The sequence below is a fragment of the Calypte anna genome, chromosome 3 (genome assembly GCF_003957555.1).
Source record: "Calypte anna isolate BGI_N300 chromosome 3, bCalAnn1_v1.p, whole genome shotgun sequence".
In the NCBI taxonomy this organism is placed as follows: Eukaryota; Metazoa; Chordata; class Aves; order Apodiformes; family Trochilidae; genus Calypte; species Calypte anna.
This window is the reverse complement of record NC_044246.1, coordinates 28,815,462-28,837,846: the sequence shown is the minus strand read 5'-3', so window position 1 is coordinate 28,837,846 and position 22,385 is coordinate 28,815,462. Positions and strand designations below refer to the sequence as shown.

Below are 22,385 nucleotides of genomic sequence, written 5' to 3'. Positions count from 1 at the left end.
AGTCCACCACCCTGGGCCTCCAAAGGCAAGCCCAGTCACCTGCTGTGCAGGATATGATGGCAGCATTTCACTCTGCAATGAAAGGCAAAGTTATCTAATCACACTTCAGACAAACCCAGGGAACTGAGTAACCTCTAGGGCAGCTGTAGATTTGTGTTTTTTTAAGGCCAAGATACTGTTCAGTGACAGTGCTGACAGTATCGTGCGTGTGTTTCCCTTGTCATGCAGAAACATTTCAGCACAATCTTAGTGCTTAGTGTCCCATAGGACAGAAAGTCACTTTAAAGTCACACAAAGTTGTAACACAGAATTTCAGACAAAAATTGCATCCTGGGTATCGTCATGCACTTCTGTTTTGTGCTGTTTTGTGCTGTCAGGAAGATGGTAAGGCTAAAGGTAAACCTGAAATGCTAAAACTGAAAAGTCTGCTACTGCAGCAGATTCTGCAAAATCAAAGATGATAAAAAGATACCTGGGAGGAAGGAAGAAGGAGGAGAATTTTAAAAAGAGCTCAGTTGAGTCAGATGCATAAAGAAGTTCCTGCAGATTTTCATGTTTTGTTACCTGTTGTCCTTAACACTGTGTGCCTCTCTCTTCTTGTTAACATACTGTGGGCAGACATAAAGCTTCATTCACTCAGATGTTGATTATTTCCTTCTGAAACAGCAGAAACCTCTGTACTCTGTACTGCCTAAACAAAGCCCCATCAAAACCAGGGGAGAGGTTGGTGTAGAGTTCAGGGGGTCTTTTATTTGTCTTTACATGTGGGTGACTTATTGCATCTTTTAACCTTTGAAACACAATATGTGTACTGCTAACAAGAGGAGATAAGGCGCAATGCAAAAATATATTGTAAAAGATGAATGCAAATGCAGAGATAATATATCAGTGGTTGCCATAGTTTCTAGTTCGGCACTTGAGAAAAGTTTTTTGCATTCAACACAAAACACTTTGAGACTATTTCAAGCAGTATTTAAGATACTTGAAATTTGAAATTAGACAAGAATTAATTTTAGACACTTGGAATGTTAATTTTTTCAACACTGAGTTAGAGTGAATGTCTTCACTGTGGTCAATTATACTTTGAAAATACATTTTGAAGGCATTTTAAAAACATGCTATTAGTTTAATATCCGTAATAGAAAAATATTCAGAAAAATTATTCAATCACGTTTATAAAAAGTAAAATACTGAGTCCCTCTAGATCTCTGTAGAAATCTGGAGATCAGATGGATTAAACCTGAGCTTATAATGCTCTAATGGTCTTCTAACAGCTCCTGTTGGTCCAGGGCATGTACGTACATATCATGTATTTTTAAATAAGTGTGTGCGTATGGATATATATATTCAGAGCAGCCCACATGTGCTCGGGGTAGTTCCAGAGGCAAGCCTCTGTTTCCTTTCATTCAAAGGATATACAGACACAGCAAAATTAACCTTTTACCTTCATGCATCCAAGGGCAAAAGCATAATGGGAAACAAACTGGTTGCAGATAAGCTCACCTAGACATGTCGGGACAATAGAGGGAAGCCTGTATTATGAAGGATGTTACTGTTATGGTAACTATCAAGCCTGGTGCCACTAAAATAGAAAGATGAAAACCAGATGTCTGTAAAGAGCTTGTGTGTTACTGAAAGTGCACAGGAACAAACAACAAGACTATGGCATTTTTACAGTCATCTTAAAAATATTTCAAGGTAATTGATTATTTTACATGTTCTTTTTACATAGCAGACATGTTCTTCTAAAGGCTTAAGTGTTTGTTGTGTGCTTCTAAAGAAGAGAGGCTAAAGAGAATGCATTTATTAATGTCATTTCTTTTAGTTTGTGGTTTTTTTACTTTTTGATTTATCCAAGTCCCCCAGTAGGAGTTGGAAGGACTGCTAAAACAAAGTTGTTTTTTTTCTAATGAATACACATTTAAAAAAAAAGTTGTTAATTGGTAACATCTTTTAGCTGGCATATGGCTAGCTAATAACTCAGGCTTAATTAGGAAATCTGGGGAAGAATAACTTCCTAATATGGAATTAAAAAGGCCTGTCATTGTTTTTCATCAAGATTGACAATATTGCTTGGACTTGAAATTTAGCAGCCTTTTTTTTTTCCCAGTCCGAATGGATGAGCTGCGTTTTAACACATACATATTACAAAAACAGAGCTTGAAATTACCAAAACTCATGCTGCTAGAATATGAAGAAACAATATCTTTCCAGAAAGTAAAGTTATGCTTTTAATAAATGCTGATCTGGTGACCCGACCTGTGCTATTTTCAAAATGCCATATACAGCAATGTAAACCTTTAATTTCCACAGACTAATGATTTTAATTTTTTTTATACTCTTCAGAATTGCTCTGTGGATCCATAGGGTCTGTGGGCTACTGCAGAGGCAACCTATCTTGGTAGATAAGGAAAGTAGCCTTGTACATGCTACACAGTACTCCATATAACTGGAGTTTTAAAGCAGGCTGTTCCTCCACTGAAAAATGAGATGTTAGAGAATGGGCAAAATCTCTCTCTCCTTCTAGACCTGTCCCTTAGCTTGCTTTTCTCACCATTGAATCTGATATCTGTCTCCAAAAGGAAGTGCATGGTCCATCAGCTATCAAGAAGTTCCTGCTACCGCAATGCATATCAGCAGCAAGCCTTATCAGCAGCGTGTTGTTTCAGGGCACCAGTGTTCCTCTGATAGGCAGCCATGTGGCAACTGAGCTTCCCTGTTTGGCAAATGCTGAACTGTCAAGTTGGACTAATGATTTGGAAAGAGATGGATGCAAGCTTAATTGCAGTAATTAAGGGAAATGGCTGTGTTTATTCCCTTGCTTACGTGAAGGTGAATATCCTTGAAACCTCTGAAGCAGCCAAGGACATAGATATCCAGGCTTGGTGTATCATTTGGGTTCAAGACAAGGTTTTGCTAGAGAGCAATAGGCAGTGGCAAGGGCAATGCTGAAGGAAGCCTTACAGCTCTATTTCATTGCACTCTAACAGTGCTGTGATAGAGGGAACATGGGAGTTAGTGTGTTTTATTATGCCACTGGTATAGTTCTCCTTTTATTAATTAATTGCTTGTCAGTTTTGTGACTCATCAGCACAATGGTGCCATGTTCTATAATGTTTTATTTAAAGCTAGAATGTTTTAAGAATAACCTATCTGTAGACCTGATTGGGTTTATGTAAATGTATCAACATGGGGACTTTTACTTTCAAGCCTGAATTCATTAGCAAGCACAATTTAAATTTCTTTTCATTGATGTAATTACAACTAAAAAGTTCAAACAAAGGACAAGCACAACTATGTAAAGAAATTCTCCAGAGAATTGCCTCTTTGTTTTTCATTTTAACATTCTGGAAAATGTTAATATGCCACGCCATTTTAGCAGCATCTACCCTTGACACAGCATCAGTACCATTGACAGTTTACACTGACCTTCAGGGCAGTCAGCACCCTCTAGATATTTTTAGGTATTTGGCTAATTTTCTCAATGCACCTGATGTTTTGTTTATGCAGTAAATTTCACAGGCACAGAGGCAGGTACATTTCTGGGGAGATAAAACCCATCTTCCCTTGCTGTAATTGCACTTAGTCCTGCATTCACTACATTGAGCTATCTATAAAAAACAAAACAAAACAAAACAACCTTCTCATCCAGCACATTTTCCCTGCATTTGTAGTAATAAAGGGAGGCATGGCAGGTCTGTTTGTGCTCTCGTATGCTGCTTAGCCCCATTATACTGGGACATTGGCAGCGGGTCTCATTTTTTGTTAATCGGCACAAAAGGGAAAGCAGGGTGGCTGAGCTGCGAGAGAGAGGCGGTGAGTTCGCGGGGGATCGCAACGTCTGTGACTTCCTTCCGAGGGGCCTTTTCCTTGGGCAAAGTTTATGTTCTCAAGCCACAATGCCCGCCTTCAGGAGGAGTAAAACCCGAGCTAAGAGTTTAGCATTGGCTCGCAAAACCCAGCAGCAGGCAGCGGCAGCGTACGGCTCCCTGCACAGGATGCTTTCTGTGGTGAGTTCTGCAGCGGCGTGGGCTTAGCTGGGGGGTGCTGCTGAATTAGGCTGAGGCAGGTGACAGGGGCTGCAGAAGTGGCCCTGGCTGTCTCTGCTTGATAAATAGTGGCTGTCCCAGCCTTAATAATCAAATAATGGAGTCTCGTAACATGGAGTTGGTGGGGTGAGTTTATAGCAGTACACTGCTTTTTGAAGTTTGGAGGGGGGAAGAGCGGGTCGGTTGCCTGCACTGTTTGCTGCCGGGCTCAAGCAAATGCTTTTTGTTGCATCTGTCAGAGAGAGGATTAAGTCTAATCAAGATCTTTGACAAGAAGTAGGGTGATTTTAGAGAGATTCTTCAGAGAAATTTGGAAATAATTGCAGCATGAATGTCTTTACTAGTTCTCTGGGTTTTGACAAATAATTTAGGATTGTGTAAGAAAGGAGGAAAAAATGAGAGCTACAATCAAGATATTGATGAGGGAGTATAAGAAGGCTGTAAATATATTACACATGTGGGAGAAAAAGACATAAGCCTTCTGCATTGAAGATTGACAAGTGGAGGATAAGGATAAAGGGAAGGAGAGAATGACAGTATTTTCATAAGATCAGCATTTGGGGAAATGAGCATTGTGTGCTTTAATATTACCTGAGAGTCTCATTTTTGTGACTTGGGCTGTCAGGGTTCCTCTCTCTTTTTTTTCCTTATGCTCTCATCCTTCCATTTATTATGGTCAGGATTTAACCTGCGATGTAAATTATTTGCTTTGCCTTTGACTTTGGTATGCGTTGGGTTGTATGACTTTGGAGACTGGTTTTAGATGTGCTGAGCACAGCATCTACGAACTCAGTGGGAGGTGCTAGTCTTTTGGACATAGTCAATGCAGGTGTTGGGCCCAGATCCCTGCTGCATGACTTGGTATATAACCAGCTTTTCAGTTAAGTATTTAAGTTGCCAGCAGTTCTTGCTCTATACCCAAGGAGAAGGATAGGCATCTCTGTCTTTGGCAAGTGAGAGCAAAGTTTTCCCACACTGTAATTCATACTAATAGCTCAGGAACATCAAATGCTTTGCATCTTAGCTGTTTGACACAGCTATGTTCAGCCTTCTTTAAGGCTTTGACCTGTCCTTTCAAAAAAGAGTTACTAGGTTATCAACCCCTCTTCTTACTCTACTTGTGATTTGTAAATGAAATTGGTGACACCTACTTGCTCTACCAGAACAGGCTGGCTTTACTAATATAAATGTCCCTGAAATTTGGAAATTCTGACTCAAAGACAAAAGTTTATCCTTAACTCCTCCCCTGTTGTCTGTTGTGGCAGTGTTTGGTAGGTCAGCTTTTTAGAATGCGGCATGGAGGGATTGCTTCTCCTTCCTTAAAACATAATTCAAACTCTTCTTGGCTTATGGCTGCAAAGGATCTGAATGGGCACTTTTTAAAAACTACCTTTCCTTTAGCAATGTTTTAAACACTTTATTTAAAAGTCATGCAAAGAGACACGACTAAACAAAACAGAGCCCAAAAATTTCGTCAGTGTCAGCCAGGAACAGTTTCATGTTCTGAGTGGCCTTGAAGTTGGGGAAAAAAAGAAGGACCAAAAGAAAAGTGATGACTGAGGTTACTGCTTTGTTTTAGTTTCTCTTGTCTGAAGCTGAGCAACAGTCTTGCCCAGATACCTGTGTTGAAAATCTCACAAAGCTAATTTCAGTGAAATGCTGCTGATATTTTTTAGTCTTAAATGTACTGCATTGGAGTCTAACATGCAGCAGCTTTTTTCAGTTGTCTTTAAGGAAGCTGAGGCCAGTGACTTGACAGCATTTTACATTGCTTGTTTAGAAAGGACTTCCTAGTCTGACGATAATAGAGAAGTCTGAAGAGTGATGGCCCACCTGATGGCTGCTAGAGGCTGCCTTTACACTGGAGAGAAGTATCTTCTGACACAAAGAAAAAGTGATGGACATCTCCAAAAGCTTCCTTTTTTCAAAAAGTGAGGGCTGTAAAAAAGGCCAGTTGCTCACTTCTCAAAATCCCATGTATTTCTTTTGCTGACTGGTGCATTTGGCCTCCCTGGAAATACATACATCAGGCCCAGCTGTTAGCTGTTCATTTTTAGAGGGCACAAGACTAATCCCTTTCTGCAGGATGTTTCCTGAGCCTGCTTCCTCTTTGGATAAGGAATTCAAAGTATTGGTTATCTCCATGTGGTCAGTGTTCTGCACAAGTATACATGAATCTGAAAACTTGTCAAAGGGCATGCAAAGTTTTAATACTCCTCCAAGAAGTCTCTCTTTGGCTGAAGAGTTTTCTAAGCATATTAAAAATAACCCCTTTCCTTTTTCAAACAAACCCTGACCAGCTGATGGAATACATGAGGTGTATAAATGAGGGTAAAAGAAACAGCAATGACCAGAGATACCATAGCAGTAATTGACCTTGTGCAGTATTTATGCTCAGTGTCATTCAATAGAAAGTCACAGGATAACCATGAAATCGTTGTGCTGTTGCTTTAACCACTGCTGATTAATGTCTTGTGCTCTCTCACCAATTAATTTTATGGAGATTTTTAACTCTGGTGGCGATCAAGCAGCCTCAAATGATGATATGGTTGTCTGCAAGGAGAGAAGAAAACCTGTGACAGGTTCTTTGTAAGAGTATCCTTTGTTCGCTTTAGAGAAATAATCTCTTATCTTCCTTATCTTGAGTATTACCTGAAAAGAGGATGTGCTTCATCACCACATGACAAGCTGAGCACCTGTGGGGTGGTTGGCAGCTGTGGGTCAGGCTGACAACTATGAGGACTGGAACCGTCCCTCTTAAAGTTACTGTGAGCAACCCTCACTCACAGGGAATACTCCCTGCAAAAGGATGTGGGACCTAAGTATGAGTCTCAGACATACAGGGATGAAAAACTGTTTCTCAAGGTTGCTTCTACACATCCTTCTGGTTTTCTTAGAGGTCAAGAGCATATGGGGCAGGAGGTTGTTTCATCTCACTGCTGGGTCAGTAGAAGGGTTTATAAAGCTTTGTTGGAAAATCTGTGGAAATGGTTGTTAAAACAGTACAGTGCTGCTTAACTTAATTCTGCCTGGAATGCAGATAATTGTTTATTCTGTAAACCCTGCATAAGTTCCTGTTGTCCTCCCCAACTCTAGCACTGTTAGTCTACGTTCCTGGAGTTTTGGCCTCATTTGTTGGCTGTTCAGTGCCAAAGGTAAGCTGAAACTGCTTGCAGTCTCCTAGAAATGTTGCTGAGAGTGGCCTCATTTGTTGGCTGTTCAGTGCCAAAGGTAAGCTGAAACTGCTTGCAGTCTCCTAGAAATGTTGCTGAGAGTGGCCTACATAAGCTCAAGTGATGAATTTTGGGGAAGGTTTGTTGTTTCCACTGTATGTACCCTTCATCTTTTCTCTGTACCCAGCTACCTTGCAGGCTTGTCCACAGTCAGTCATCTGAGATTTTCTTTTCATCAGTTTAGGTGTCTTTATTCTGATGAGCTGCACAATAAAAAGCCTGGCATTGTTTGTTTGTTTGTGGTTTTTTTACCGTTTATTAAATACAGACAGCCTTGGCCATGTGCAAATACAATAAGCAAATAAGCTGTGTACCCAAGGAGTTTGCCAGGTGTATTCAAGAGTCAAATCTGCCTGTGTTAGTCATTGCAATGTCATTTTAAGAGCAGATTCAGAGTTAGTTCCTACCCGAATTAAAGATTTCTGTGGGTGTATGTGTTATCATCTTGGGGCTCCTCTGGAGACTTCTTGGCTTACAAGTGCTGAAGCCCCAAACTCTGCTTTCATATCCAGCCTGGCCAGGTGGCTTAACAGGGCAGAGTCTGAGCCTCTCCTGCTCACACATAACAGATATAAAGAGGTGTTCTTAGGAGTTGTTGATAGAACCTTTCTAGAAAAAAACTGTTTTGACCAGCAAAAATCATAAAAAACACAACATTGTTTAGTGTGGGAGGCAGAAAACATCCAGACTAGTGTGGAAAAAAGGTGGAGAATCTGACCTGGGTGGTAAAGGTTTTTGGAGGAGAAAAATGAAACAAGTAGTTTTATTCCTCTCTACTTCAATGTTGTTATGAAGTTTCTCATGAGTCCTGGGCTCTTGGTCAAGAACTGAAGGGACACTGTGATTTCACGGGCAAAATGAGTTCCTGCATCTTGTATGGTGTCGGAGTGAATGTGAAATACTTTTGTCCTGCTATTGAGTAGCCTTTCATGCTTGCTTTGACTCAAATGTAAATACCACAGTGGGTACAAAGAGTGAAAATGAGGTCTTGGGTATTGCACAGTCTCAAAGTCTCCCCAGAGGGGAAGGACAGAGGGCAGCAAGAATACTGGAAAGGACGTGAGCCTACAAGCATCAGGACAAGGACAATATTTTTAATTCCAGACTTGCAAACACAAAGTGCTTACATGTTCAGGTCCAAACTAAAATTTATAAAAATCACTACTTGTTTACAATATGGCTGAGAGGTAATTCTGTGCCTTGGGCTTAGGCTAGCCACACAGAACAATTTCTGATGCTAAAATTATGTTGTTTAGATGCTCAAATAATGTTTATGGTACCAAGTATCATCTCTTGTCATATGCTTTCTTTATCCAGTGGTTCTTGGTGGCAGATGCAGCTCTGGCTCCAGAAATTAAAGGAATGGAGAACATAGCATGTTCATATCTGCCTGTCTGACTTCTGAAGGTGGTTGGGGAGGAATAGAGGACTTTTAACTCCTCCCTGTAAAACTCTGGCAGATGATGATGTTTGTGACTTGCTTTCAATAAGCTGTTTCATGTCCTTGATCAGTGTGTCCTTGGTCAGACATCAAGTTGATAGGAATCAAGCTATTTACATGTACCTTGAGCTGTAGAGAGTGTAAAATCGGAGTTGTTCAGACACAAATGCAACACTTTCTGACATCAGAAACAAAGAAAAAAAAACCCTCTGATGTACCTGGGCCTTCGGGTAGTTAGAAATTGCTTTAAAACACACACACACACAGACACACACACACACTCCCTAAATAAATAATTGTGATTTATTTTTAAAACACTAATTCATTCTAGTGGCACGGAGTGACTAATTTTTAAAATATATTCCGTCAGTGTGCAGCTTTAATTCTAAAAAGCACCATTCACTTTTCATTGTGTTTCGTCAGGTCCTAATGAATACTGTAAGTACAAAATGTATCTAAATTTTATAGTCCTCCAAGCTCTTATTATACAGGATTGTGAAGATGGTTGTATGTGTTAGTGAGGAAGAAAACATTTTTTTTAAAGTGGTGGCATTGTTCAAAGGTAGGGGCTGGAAAGCTACGGAGTATTATGGACTACATGGGAAATATTCAACATTTCAATGTTTATTTTCATCAGATGATGAAAATATACCTGTGTTTTTTCACATGAGTGGTTGATTCATGAATGGATTTAGCCTCAGTGTCTGAAACACTGAAGCTCTGAAGAAGAGTTGTTTTATGTAGAGGTGGATATCAACAGCTGCTAAGGTGTGACTGAGTAATGGTAGTGATCTTCTAGCTTTCAGAAAAAGCTTATGTGAGAAAGAGAAGAGTGGAATAATTTTCAAATTAAGCATTAAAGATTATTGCCTGCAAAAGTTGCTCTTGGACATTAGTGGTGGTTATGCAAGAACAAACTGCACAACCATTTCACAGTGTCAGAACAATCTTTTTCTCTTCCATCTGTGCCTTATAAGATTAACTGTTGTTCCAGTTCCAACCTTTTCTGCAAACTTTCAGGATTTTTTTCATGTTTCTCATTCTTCTAAGGAATCTTAAAGATTTATGTTTCCATTCACTGTTTTTGAAAGCAAAAGATCTTTCTTGGTAGTTATCTTCTTGGAGAGAAAGCACCTAAAAGGACATTACAATCTGAACCCTCAGCTCCATGTCTCAGTGTTTGGACAAAATACACAACACAATATAGGTAGAAGATGAAAAATGTAAATTATTCTGGATGTTTAAAAGACGTTTATCTACTAATTCTTTCCATTTTGATGCAGTGAGTGTTGCAAAATGAGAGATGTAAAACAGTGCCATGGTAGTGTCATAATAATTAAAGCATATCTTAGTGCTCTTTCACCTTTTACATCCCATGAGCTTGTATCTGAAGACTGAAAATAATTTGCCCTGGAAAATCTCTAGACAATGTTTATTTCATTTCACTGCTGTGATCTGGCTCTGCAAGATCTCTGAATGCAAGCTGTTCAAAGCTATCAGGATACACATTTAATAAAATTTGGAACAAAAGCAAAATTTGAAGAATATAAAAATAATTGTAGCACACTTTGTATTCTAAAACATCACCACTTGTCTCTTTCTTCTCTTTGAACAGAGTGCAGAACAGATCAGTGCATTGTGCCGAAACTTCCAAGAAGTCCAAGCAGGCAGCATGGAAGGACAGAGGGACAACCAGGATACACTGCCACGGCCACTGGCTCGCCACCTTTCTGACACAGATAGGCTGAGAAAAGTCATCCAAGAACTCATGGATACTGAGAAATCTTATGTCAAGGTAAAAAAAAAAAACTTTTTTTTTTTTTTAAATCTTGCTAGCTACAGCCTTCTTTTTGAGCCTGACTGTAATTTGTGGATGGTTTTAACATATTTAATGCTTACCTTCTTATTGCCAGCCCTCTACAAGGGCTATTGCCTACAAAATCCACTTATCTAATTGTTCCTGTTGTTTTCAATGGGCTTGTTCATTTAACAGAGGCTGTAAGATTTCAGCTAGTAGCTTTAGTTCAAGTTGATTTGTATTTATATTGGAGACTGGAAATTGATGGGGAGTATTTGAATGTTGGGGTTTCAATATTTGAGCATTGCCATTTTCCCAAGGGATGTTTCCATAGTTTTCAAAATGAAAATAAATCTGGTAGAATAGCAGAATAGATTCTCCTGCAAATTAGTAAAAAAAAGTTTATTTGTGGAAAATAGTGTGTAATTACTCCTGAATAAAAATGTGGCAAATGGCAAAACTCCAGTTGGTTGTAGCTTTACATGTTATTTTTCCTTTGACTGATTAGTCTGTAATTTGTTTGCTATACATCTCTTCCTTTTATAAACCCCAAATTCATGTGACTGGATGCCAAAAGAAACACAAAGACATTGATTTAATTGACCTTTTGAAAAGAGGAATCATCTACTTGGTCTCACAACGTACTTGCAGATATGAGTACTTGCTGCAATAATGTATATGGAAAAGAAAACTCTTTCAGGCTGCTGTTGTTAATACCAGTACACTAATACAGCTTTATGCTGTAAATCTTGAGGAAACTTTACAGAACTCAGACTCCTATGTATGTTCAGCTGATGTTTCTTACAGGGGAATCACTTGGAGAAAGGTGTGACCATGGTGGTCACTGATGAGTGAAATTTTGCACCAGGCAAAATCCCAGCAGGCTGCACATACTTGCTGTGGCATTCTCAGGGAGATGCTCATTATTTCTTCCCTATAAGAATTTCTGCTGTTTCTTTTCTCAGGGTTGGAGAGCCCTGCAGTGGGCCCTAGCCCTGCTGTCATGCTTTGGTGTGGGATAGTAAGTCTTCAAAAGTGACACCAGTTCTTTGAAGAAGTGACTGAAAAAGCCCTTGATTACATCCCCTCCAACAATGAAACTGAACACTTTAATACCTAATGGGATTTTGAAAAGTGTCCTGAATATTACTACTGATATTTAAATGAATGGTTATTTATATGTCTAACATGCATGATTTGATGCTGTTCATGTACATGGACTCTTTAAAAAGCCATCACCTACACCATTTTCTCCTCATGCTATACACAAATAAAATTTTTATAATCAAGCTGTAAAGCCCTAAGGATGAAACAAAAATATTACACTGAAATTAATTTGTGTGTAATCTAGCAATCACTTTAGTGCTAACAACATGCAGGTGATTTTGTTACAGAAAAAGAATCTCTAGTTCATTCCTGCAAATTACCCTATCTCAGAGTTGTTGTGTAAAGAATTTTCAAACTGTTATATAAAAAGAGAACAAATTTTCTTTCTTACAGGACTTGAGCTGCCTCTTTGAGCTGTACTTGGAGCCTCTTCAAAATGAAACCTTCCTTACCCAGGATGAGGTGAGGGAGTAACTGAAAGATGTGTTATTCATTCTGCTGTGGGTTAAGCAGTTCTTTGGTTTTTCATTGCTGAGAGCATGAAAGAAAAAAACCAGTGAACATAACAATAGGAATTACACCAGTCAGTGCCTTTCTGTCTGGTGTGTGCGTCACTTCTTTTTTTAAAGGGTAATTGTTCTTCTGACTCAACCTCCAAGAAATCTTTGCTTTTTTGTAAGGGTGGTTTTTGTTTTGTTTTCGTTTCTTTTTAAAGCCCATTTGAAAAGTATTGCCAAAGACATTATTGGCCTTTGCAACCTGTTTTTGTGTCACATCTCCTTAGAGGGCTGTTTTCATAAGACCACAGTTAGATGTATGAAGTGTGGTACTTCATAGCACAATGTTTTTCGCAGATGGAATCCTTGTTTGGAAGTCTGCCAGAAATGTTGGATTTCCAGAAGGTGTTTTTGGAGACCCTTGAGGATGGAATATCTTCTTCTTCAGATTTTAATACACTGGAAACCCCATCCCAGTTCCGGGTAAAGTTTCAGTCATTTAATACTTTGCAGTGTGCTTGGAAATGTTTGTGGAAATTTGGCTTTAAGAACTCATATTGAAGTTTCATATGGTTGATTTTTATGTTCAAAGTTTTACAGACACATATTTAGCAGTGAAAGATAAGTGCTATTTTTCATGTTTTTATCATCCTCTTTCCCATGGCAGAGGATGCAACATGGAAGATGATTAATAGAATTTGAGCATGCTGCCAACTAGCAATGTTTATGATGCAGAACTCCTTTGTAAAAAAGGTTATTGTAGCTGTGCTGTTCTGCCCTGCCTTCTTCTCCTCCCTGCTGTGCTCAGTTCACCCACTACAGACCAGGAGCTTTTCCTATTATATGCTGCTTGAATTGCTCATGTTGTGAGGTCCAAGAAGGCCTACAAAGTGTAGATGGCTGTAGACTTTGCTCTCTCTGTGCTGTTTTGCTCAAAGTGACACCACGTCCTACCTGCCCTAGCTGGAAGAAATAGGTCCTGTGCAGGTGGAGTCATTGTCACAGGACCAGATGAAACTGCTGGGAGGTCTCCCAGCCACTTGGTGTGTTTTGTGGAGCAAACATTGATTAAAAATAGAGGAGAGGGCTTCTCTCCTTCTCCTCTTTCCCCCTCTCCTCCTCCCTCACTACTCCTCTTTCTTATGTTTGCTTTGAGAAGCATTTTTCTAAAAACATCTCCCTCATGATTCAATCCCTCCCACATCTTCCCAACCACCCCTTTATCCAAGAACATGAGAGGTGCCCTCTAATTACCACCTGCCTGAAAGAAGGAAAACAGTTGGAAAGCAATCCTCTGTGTTTGTTTTACACTGTCCCCCACTTGTGTGCCTTGCTTCCTATTGCTCATGCATTTTCCCAGCACAACATAGCCTGTTACATGTTGCTTGATTTTTGTTCCTGTGCTGCCTGAAAGATAAGAGAGAGGCAGAATGGCTGCAGTGGTGTTACCTGCTTAGGGAGAAAATTCAGGGCTTTGCCTAAATAGGCTGAACTATACACTCAGAGAAATACAGTAACATCACAGAGCTACTACTAGTAGCATATTCATGTTAGATGTGCATATACTAAATATAGGTTGTATATAAAAAGACAGAAGATAATCACACTCCTGGCCCTCTGTGTTATGTGCCTGAACATTTATTTAGGATTCTAGTACTGAATTAATATTTTGATTGTGTTGATTTCAGAAATTGCTGTTTTCCCTTGGAGGCTCTTTTCTGTATTATGCTGACCACTTCAAACTATACAGTGGCTTCTGTGCAAACCATATCAAAGTTCAGAAAGTTCTCGAGAGAGGTAATTTATTGGCTTCATTATTGTAATTCATTCGCATGAATTTAAACTGCAGTGAACACTGTAACAAATCTCATAATCTGGCAGAAAACATGGTACAAATCAAGGACTAATTGGGTATCTTTCAATAGGAATAGCTAGGATCTGTGTTTCTGCTAAGGTATGGTATAGAACTGAAGAGATAAGATTCCTTTTGTAACATCCAAGCAGTAGCTTGAATAGTTACAGAAACATCTTCCACAAGTATTTGCTGTTTGCACATCCAGCTCATGCTCAAAAAAAGAGCAATAGATGGTGTATTAAGTTAGGAATTCCTTCCTTTGCTATTCACTGCAATGTAGTAGAAAAATTACATTGAGGAGTAATATCACCTTGATATAATTGTTCCCTTAGCCCATATGTGTGTTATTTAATGCAGGAAATCATTATGAAATTACTAGTGTAAACCCTATTGAAAAGGATGAGGCTTATGGTGGTGGTTATAAGTTGCAGTTCTGTTCTTTTGAATTATTATAACTTCTATTGCTTCCATGTTCGACTGACTGACTCTCCTATTAACATCTAGCCAAAACAGACAGTGCCTTTAAGGCCTTCCTGGATGCTCGAAATCCCACAAAGCAACACTCTTCTACACTGGAGTCTTATCTCATAAAGCCTGTTCAGAGAGTGCTGAAATATCCACTGCTTTTAAAAGAGCTGGTGTCTCTGACAGACAATGAGAGTGAGGAGCACTACCATTTGACAGGTAATTTTTCCTTTCTTCTGTAGGAATGACTGTGAGTCATCAGCCCTTTCTGAAGATGCTGGTAGCCATTTGATAGATCCAAGTTCCTTTGAGAAGTACATATATCCAAGATTTGCCATGGCAAATAGAACTGGGGGCTTTCACCTCAATTCTCTCACAGGAGAATTTCAGGTCGTAAAGTGGCTTTTTTTTCCCCAATTTGGAAAACACTGACCAAAGCTCCATCTTGTGGTTATTAGTCAGTTCTTGAAATGTGGTGAAGTTTGAATGCCACAGAAGGAAATTTTAGTTGTTTGAGGTTTGGCTGTGACACTTATGTGGAAAAAAATTGGTGCCAGAGCTTTGCAGTCTTCCCATGTAGAAAGACCAGTCTGTCTAATCTATATTAGACTTAATTGCTTTTCTAGGCTCAAAAGCAAGACATTTTTCCCTGGTAAATGCTAGTTCAGGTCTGTCAGCACCTGGTAGATGAGAGGCTAGAGATTTATTTTGTGGAACGGCTGTCATTTTAACAAAATAGACTGAGGCAAAATATATTGTCAGAAAAAAAGTCATGAGGTTGTTACTGACTTCAAGGGAGTTTCTAATAATGTTCCCTTGCCCTTGCAGTCAAGCTGGGGATGACTTACTTGCAGGTCAGGATGGATGCCAAACTTCTAAAAGGCTGCACTGTTAAGAGCTGGCAGGTGTGGAGAAACTAAGCACCCTTCTCCAACTCCATCCTGAATTAACAACAAAAGTCTAAAGAAACCTAGTGTCAATCTTGCTTAGAAAACAAAATGTAAACAAACCAGTTCCACAGTGACCCATGTATGCCAGAGCGTTGATTTCATGTAAACAATCCATGAGGAACTTGTACAACCTAGGACTGTATTTCTTTGTCTGTTCTGTGGGGAGGCAAATGCAATTTCTTTCTATTAAAGCTCATCAGATGACTTAATGCTATTATAGGTGTAGATTACTCTAGAAATCCTAATGGCCCTATATATGTTACAAAACCTAACTGTGTTTAATATCATGCTGATGGGAATATTAATGCATCTGGGGTCCTACTGGCATGCTTATTGCAGTGTTTTCAGGTACATAAGATACCAGATGAGCCTTTTCCACTTACTCTGATCAGGAAGCTTCTGCTGTTGCTATGAGAAAGCACTGATCTAAAGCTGTGATTCTGTTCAGCAAACCTTAGGAACACTGCATCTATTTTGCCTGATTCAAGTGGAATTCAATAAAAAATGCCATGTCTAGAAAATACAATTAAATTACATAGCTCTCTATGAATTTCTTAAACATTATAGAAGCGCTGAAGGCAATGGAAAAAGTAGCAAGTCACATCAATGAGATGCAGAAGATATATGAAGATTATGGCACTGTGTTTGACCAACTGGTTGCAGATCAAAGTGGAACAGAGAAGGAGGTAAGAGAAGGAACATGTTTTATTCACTCCTGAAGCATTACCTTGCTTGCTGCTGGGCCTCTTATCTCTTCCTGAGATAATTTTAGGAACTTATTTGTGCTGGGGTTCTTCCATTCCCCTTTAATGTTTTGACTTTCATTTCATATCTGCCTGTCAAGATCCTCTTTGTCAGGAGGTTACGGTAAAATTTTCAGACAGCTGCCAGAGCCGCCTTCTGGACTGACAGGAATTGCAGTAGAAAAAATCCTTCTCAAATGTTGCAGAGATTATCCACGCCCCAAGGCATTCAGATTTTATGCTATAGTGTTCTTAAATTCTTAAGATATTTTTTTTTCACCCGTGTAAATGAAAATGGCAATTTGAGAGATTTCACATTAAGGTCTGTTATCCTCATTCTCTACACTTCCAGCACTGAGGCATCCACGGGTATTTGTCAGAGCAAAAACCATTAGTTAAACAGCCCGTGTGCACACATCTCCCAGAATTGGGGCAGCAAGGTCTCAACTGAGCTATTTACATCAAACGATTACTAAGCAGATCAAATCCATAAAGGTGAAGATCAGAAATGAGAACTGCCAGCTCTGTTGTTTTTATTTCCCCCTAGTTAAAGCCAAATCACCCCTCTTGGCTACCTGGTTTTCCATCATGTATGGGGAAACAAATCTTGACAGCTTGGGAGGTTCTTTAGTGTTACCTTGTGTCCCGTGGAAGAAAGCAGCCTCAGAGTACAAGACCTCCATTAATTCTGCTGTTGGCAGTGTCATTAATACTAATTACTTTATAGAAATTAAACATACTTACAGCTAATAAATCAGCCAGTACAAAACTGGCTATATGTAAATGACAGATCATCAGATCAACTTAATATTCTTCTAGGTTACAAATAGTAAGAGCTTCTGTCCAGCTTCTGTAACTTAAGAGCTATTAGTTTTTATAGTTGTTACCTATTTTTAAGAGGGGATTATATACACTTTTCCTGCTGTAGTGCAGACTTCTGCCTTTCTCTCTGTACATAAAGTAAATACAGAAAACAGAGCCTGTAAGACCCTGTAAGTTATTGCTGTATCATGCTCATGAACATTTTGCTCATATGTGGGTTGCATCACTGATGTATATATTTGTATGATTTATTTATATTATCTGCTGTTACAATTTAATACAGGTGACAGAGCTTTCAATGGGAGAACTTCTGATGCATTCTACAGTTTCCTGGCTGAATCCTTTCCCATCTCTGGGCAAAGCAAGGAAAGACCTTGAACTTACAGTGTTTGGTAAGTGTTTTAGGGACTCTCTGATCTTTCAAATCTAAAGATAACCACATTAAAACTTCTCACAACCTAAAAGCCACCATCTCCTTTCTCTGTAGCCATGCAATATCTAAGGTTGACTTACATCTGAAAAAAACACAGTTACATTTATTTTGTAATAAGAGATCTGAAAAGTTTCCAGTCAGTTGTTTGCTGTTTTCTCTGTGAGCCAGCCTCAGCTGCTCTCTTGCCTATGTGTAAACAAGGAAAATAGTGTTTTTCAAGAGACAGTATTCTCTTCAGAACAATCTGCTAAAACAAGCTTTCAAAGGAGGCTGATAACAAAATGGATTTTTATTCTGCTCTTGGGAGTTGGGGCTAACCTCGGCTTTACAGGTACAGCATTGAAATCCACATCCAGATTATTTTAACCTGAGAAATGAATGTAGAAATGAGAGCACACAACCTAGAGTTTAATAGTATATATATGATTAATAATTTAAAAATTATCTATGTAATTAAATCTTCCAGTGAAACATCTTAGGCATTTGCAAATTTCTTTTAAAAATATTTCTTTCGAATGTCATTAGAGAAACACCTACAGAACAACTCGGGCTGACAAAAGACAAGTTTCTCTTTCTCAGGGCTGTTGCACACTCCTTCCCTGGGAAGACAGGGGAGGGGATGCTTCTAACAGGGACAAACACAAGCAATCTCCTAGGTTCCTTAGATCATAGAATCATAGAATTGGCTGGGTTGGAAGGGACCTCAGATATCATCAAGTCCAACCCTTGATCCACTACCGCTGCAGTTACCAGACCATGACACTGAGTGCCACATCCAGTCTCTTTTTAAATATCACCAGGGATGGAGAATCCACTACTTCCCTGGGCAGCCCATTCCAATGCCTGATCACCCTCTCCATAAAGAAATTCTTTCTAATGTCCAACCTAAACCTCCCCTGGCACAACTTGAGACCATGCCCTCTTGTCTTGCTGAGAGTTGCCTGGGAAAAGAGACCAACCCCCACCTGGCTACACCCTCCTTTCAGGGAGTTGTAGAGAGTGATGAGGTCTCCTCTGAGCCTCCTCTTCTCCAGGCTGAACAGCCCCAGCTCCCTCAGCCTCTCCTCATAGGATCTGTGCTCGAGTCCCTTCACCAGCCTGGTTGCCCTCCTTTGGACCTGCTCCAGGACCTGGATATCCTTCCTAAACTGAGGGGCCCAGAACTGGACACAGTACTCGAGGTGTGGCCTCACCAGCGCTGAGTACAGATGAGTACAGATGAGTGGATGAGTTCCACAGTGATCCATGTATGCCAGACACTTCCCAGCAGGACATGTGTGAATGAATGGCAGACTACTTGTATACCACTTGAGAACTTAGTTTTATTCTCACTTCAAGCCCTGTGTGGGCAGCTTAGAAAATACACCTTGAGGAAAACTGCTAGGCTCTGGGGTAAATGCTGTCCTTGCTAGGGCTGCATTCTGGCTTCATGTATGGATGAGACTCAGCTGCACACAATTGCTGCTCTCCTCTTCCCCTGGAAAGAAATGAGGATGCACAAGCCAGGAAAGAGCTATTCAATTCAACCCCCTTGAATTCAATCTGGGGTCTAGGACTCCTCAGCAGAACCATCCCTTGGTTCAGCTGCAGCTTCAGTGCTCCCCTGTTTCTGTTCCTGCTTATAGATGAGAGAGAACATCTCCCTGCCTCCCTGGAGGCTGACAGATTATATCATGTTTGTGAGATACTCCAGTCAGGTGTTGTGGAAGTCTTAGAATTCCTGCAGATGGAAAAGTAGGAATTGAGATGTTTGAGTTTCTAGCTAAACAAATGCTGAACTTCAAGAAGAAAAGACTTTGTGTCCTTTTTTTACAGCCCTCTCTTGCTATACACCTTTCACTCCACTTGAAAACATCCACCAATTACAAAACCAAAATCGGAGCCTTTGCATCTAACCTTCATCTGCTATATTTATGTGAGGACTGCTTCACATACCAGGAGCCTGGGTGCTACTATTTTCAGAATACATCCTAAATGTTCAGAACAAAATCTGAGGGGAAAAATACTGCCATTGCATGTGCAAGTATAGGATGAAAAACCCAGTTGTCATTTCAGTACAGGGCCCATGCTTTTCAGTCAGTGTGCTTAGCTCATCTTTCACTTTCCTGTGACTACAATCATCACCTTCTGCAAGATAGCATTTTAGTTGTATATTATTATACCTGGAATTAACACTTGTTTTGTTTTTTTTAGTTTTTAAGAGGGCTGTGATACTGGTGTATAAAGAGAACTACAAACTGAAAAAGAAAATGGTAAGTCCTGGTATCAGTGGAGGTGGTGAGTGTTAACACACAGGATCCTATGTGATCTGAGATGGACAATACTTGTGTTGAAAGGAGAATGACTGTGGTGAAATCAGCTTCCCTGGCCAGGATGCAGTTCTAGCTATCACAGCTGAAACAAGTGCTCAGTATGTGTGTAGCAATACATTTTTTTTGTTATTTAGCAAGCAGCAGCAGCTTTTCTGTGTGAGCCTCACATTAGTTCTGTCAGATGGGATATGAGATATTTCCATAAAAGACTAATAATTTATTCCAGATGGCATTAATGTTGGCCTACTTCAACACAGTGTAGGTTAAAGACCACTTCCATAGCCTCCTCTGTCCTCATGTACAAAAGTGGAATACTGAAATCACCAAGTTGTATACCCCAAGTATCAGTACTGCACCATGCTTAGGGTAACAGAGGAAGGACCTCTTAAAGTAGCAGCAGCAGCTACATGATAAATGTATTCTGTTAATCAACAGTCTGCAGGTTTCTATTGGGAAACTTGTTCCCTAGTGGTAATTTTATGCAAAGTATTATTTTTATCCATTAAAGACAAGTGCTTTTTAAAAAGTTGAAACAAACACAAATTCTAAAGGTTGTGTCTGTTACCATTTCAACTACATTTGCAAACACATATTAGGGTACTGAAGGAAAAAGTCTAATGAATTTAGTTTCTCTTCAGAGGCAGCTCTTTTAAGAGCAATAAAAAAAAAACCAACCCAACCACTTTTTTTACTTTGCCTTCTTAGAAATACCCTTGTTGGTTTTCTCTTTGCAGCCTACTAATGTTCGTGCTGGGCATAATTATGGTGACTTGGATCCATTTAAATTTCGTTGGCTGATTCCCTTATCTGCTCTTCAGGTTCGACTGGGGAACACAGCAGGTAATTCCCCTGCACTGAGTACTTCAGGCTTCATTTTCTGGCATTAGGCAATATTGCTTCTTCCATGTGTATTTCTGGAGCTTCTGGAAACAGACAGGTGTAGAGAAAATAGTATCTGCTGTTTTCTATACACTCAAGGGGGTACAGGCTCAAAACATCAACAGACTTTCTTCATTTGCTATCTTGACTTCTTCCATGAGTTCAGGAAGATGCAACATTATGTGAAAGAATGGAAATCCCCGATGAAAATACAATGTGAACAGGAAAGGTGATTTACCTTTCAGTGGTTGACATTGTGATGCCCTTACGCTGTTCATGTGATGACCCTTGTGTTTTTCCAAATGAGAGAAAGGTGACTGTGTAATTTTTGGTAGTCAACTGGGTGTTTATTTTCCCTTTAAGTTGATCTTTGTGATCCTTGTGTGAACCTTGTGTGAAGTGTCACTAGGTGTTTAGAGCAAATGCTCTGCACACCTGGGAAAAGGCCTTCAAGGCCTGAAAGGCAGTGAGTAGCATTAAGAATGGAGGAAGGCAACTCTCCAAGAATCCAAGGTCAAGTTAGCAAAGGCAGCACTGGCTGTGCTGCTGTAACTGGGTGGTTCAGGGAACTTCTCTTTGGGTTCCACCTCAGGTGAGACCTTCTGTGGTTCTACAAATGCCTATGTTAACAGTGTCTTCCGAAGAGGAGCTCTACATGGTTCTTTCTAATGCTAAAGGTTTTGTGAAGTGTATAATTAAAATTAACATTTCCCTCCATTCACAGGAACGGAGAACAGCTGTATCTGGGAACTGATTCACACAAAGTCAGAACTAGAAGGCAGGCCAGAAACCATTTTTCAGTTATGCAGCAGGTAAGCTTTACACATGGAAGTTGTGTTTGAGAAATCACAGTAATGGAATTGAAAAAATAACAATGTTTTTCCATGTGTGACCTTTGCATCAGCACTTCTTATGTGGCTCTCGCTCTTTGTATCCAGGCACTGTGTCAGTGTTTAGCTGCATAAAATATAACACTTGGAAATGGGAGGGAATCTGCTGCAGTGATTCAACGTGAAAAATCTGCACAGATGTATTATCATAAATTCCACTATAGTATTAGAAAGCAACTGGTTTTAACAGACTCAGTTAACAGAAATTGCCTTCTGATAAAGACCCCGTTAGGGGTGATCTATTGGTACAGAAGTTACATTTCAGGTTGTTTTTCAAAGGGGAACTAACCAAGATCTAAAAACACAAAGTGTATGAAACATCTAACACCACAAAGATGTTATCTGCACAACCTACTACTAAAGCAAGCTACTGAAAAAAACACTGCATTAAGGCAGAAAGGAAAGAAGGCAGGCAGATTTTATCCCAAGAGTGTCTTCCTTCAGAGGGGAAAATTACCTGTTTTCTTAAACTTGCAGTGACTGTGAGAACAAGACTAACATCGTGAAGGTGATCCGTTCTATTTTGCGGGAGAACTTCAGACGTCACATAAAATGTGAGCTGCCACTGGAGAAAACGTGTAAAGATCGCCTGGTCCCACTCAAGAATCGTGTACCTGCAACAGCCAAGCTGGGTAAGAAACACATTCTCAAAGCTGAAAAATGGAGTCTGTACTCTAGAGCTGGCGGAAGGTTTGCAATTATTACCATGACTTTAGTGTGTTGTATTCCAGAGGCACAAATCCTTTTTTTTTTCTTTGGGGCTGGGGAGGTGGTAGAGTATCTCTGTAACTCAGTGCGTGAGGCGGTAAGTAAGCTTTTCATCCCCCCCACACTGAGGTATCATTAGCTCTCTTAAGGAAAAACTTAATAAGACCCAAATTAATTTTACTGGGTAGAAATGGACTCCCTTT

The 22,385-nt window shown here is 39.8% G+C and overlaps 1 protein-coding gene across 1 annotated transcript in view; it reads left to right on the top strand.

Annotated features, from left to right (window-relative positions):
* Positions 1 to 22,385, top strand: part of TIAM2 (T cell lymphoma invasion and metastasis 2) — a 136,191-nt gene that overhangs the window by 111,865 nt on the left and 1,941 nt on the right. The window contains exons 16-26 of the mRNA XM_030447803.1: positions 10,339 to 10,518; positions 12,022 to 12,090; positions 12,483 to 12,608; positions 13,814 to 13,922; positions 14,485 to 14,664; positions 15,963 to 16,081; positions 17,244 to 17,352; positions 19,587 to 19,645; positions 20,440 to 20,545; positions 21,309 to 21,396; positions 21,952 to 22,106. Of these exons, the coding sequence (XP_030303663.1) occupies positions 10,339 to 10,518; positions 12,022 to 12,090; positions 12,483 to 12,608; positions 13,814 to 13,922; positions 14,485 to 14,664; positions 15,963 to 16,081; positions 17,244 to 17,352; positions 19,587 to 19,645; positions 20,440 to 20,545; positions 21,309 to 21,396; positions 21,952 to 22,106 (1,300 nt within the window). The remainder of the gene's footprint in view (positions 1 to 10,338; positions 10,519 to 12,021; positions 12,091 to 12,482; positions 12,609 to 13,813; positions 13,923 to 14,484; positions 14,665 to 15,962; positions 16,082 to 17,243; positions 17,353 to 19,586; positions 19,646 to 20,439; positions 20,546 to 21,308; positions 21,397 to 21,951; positions 22,107 to 22,385) is intronic.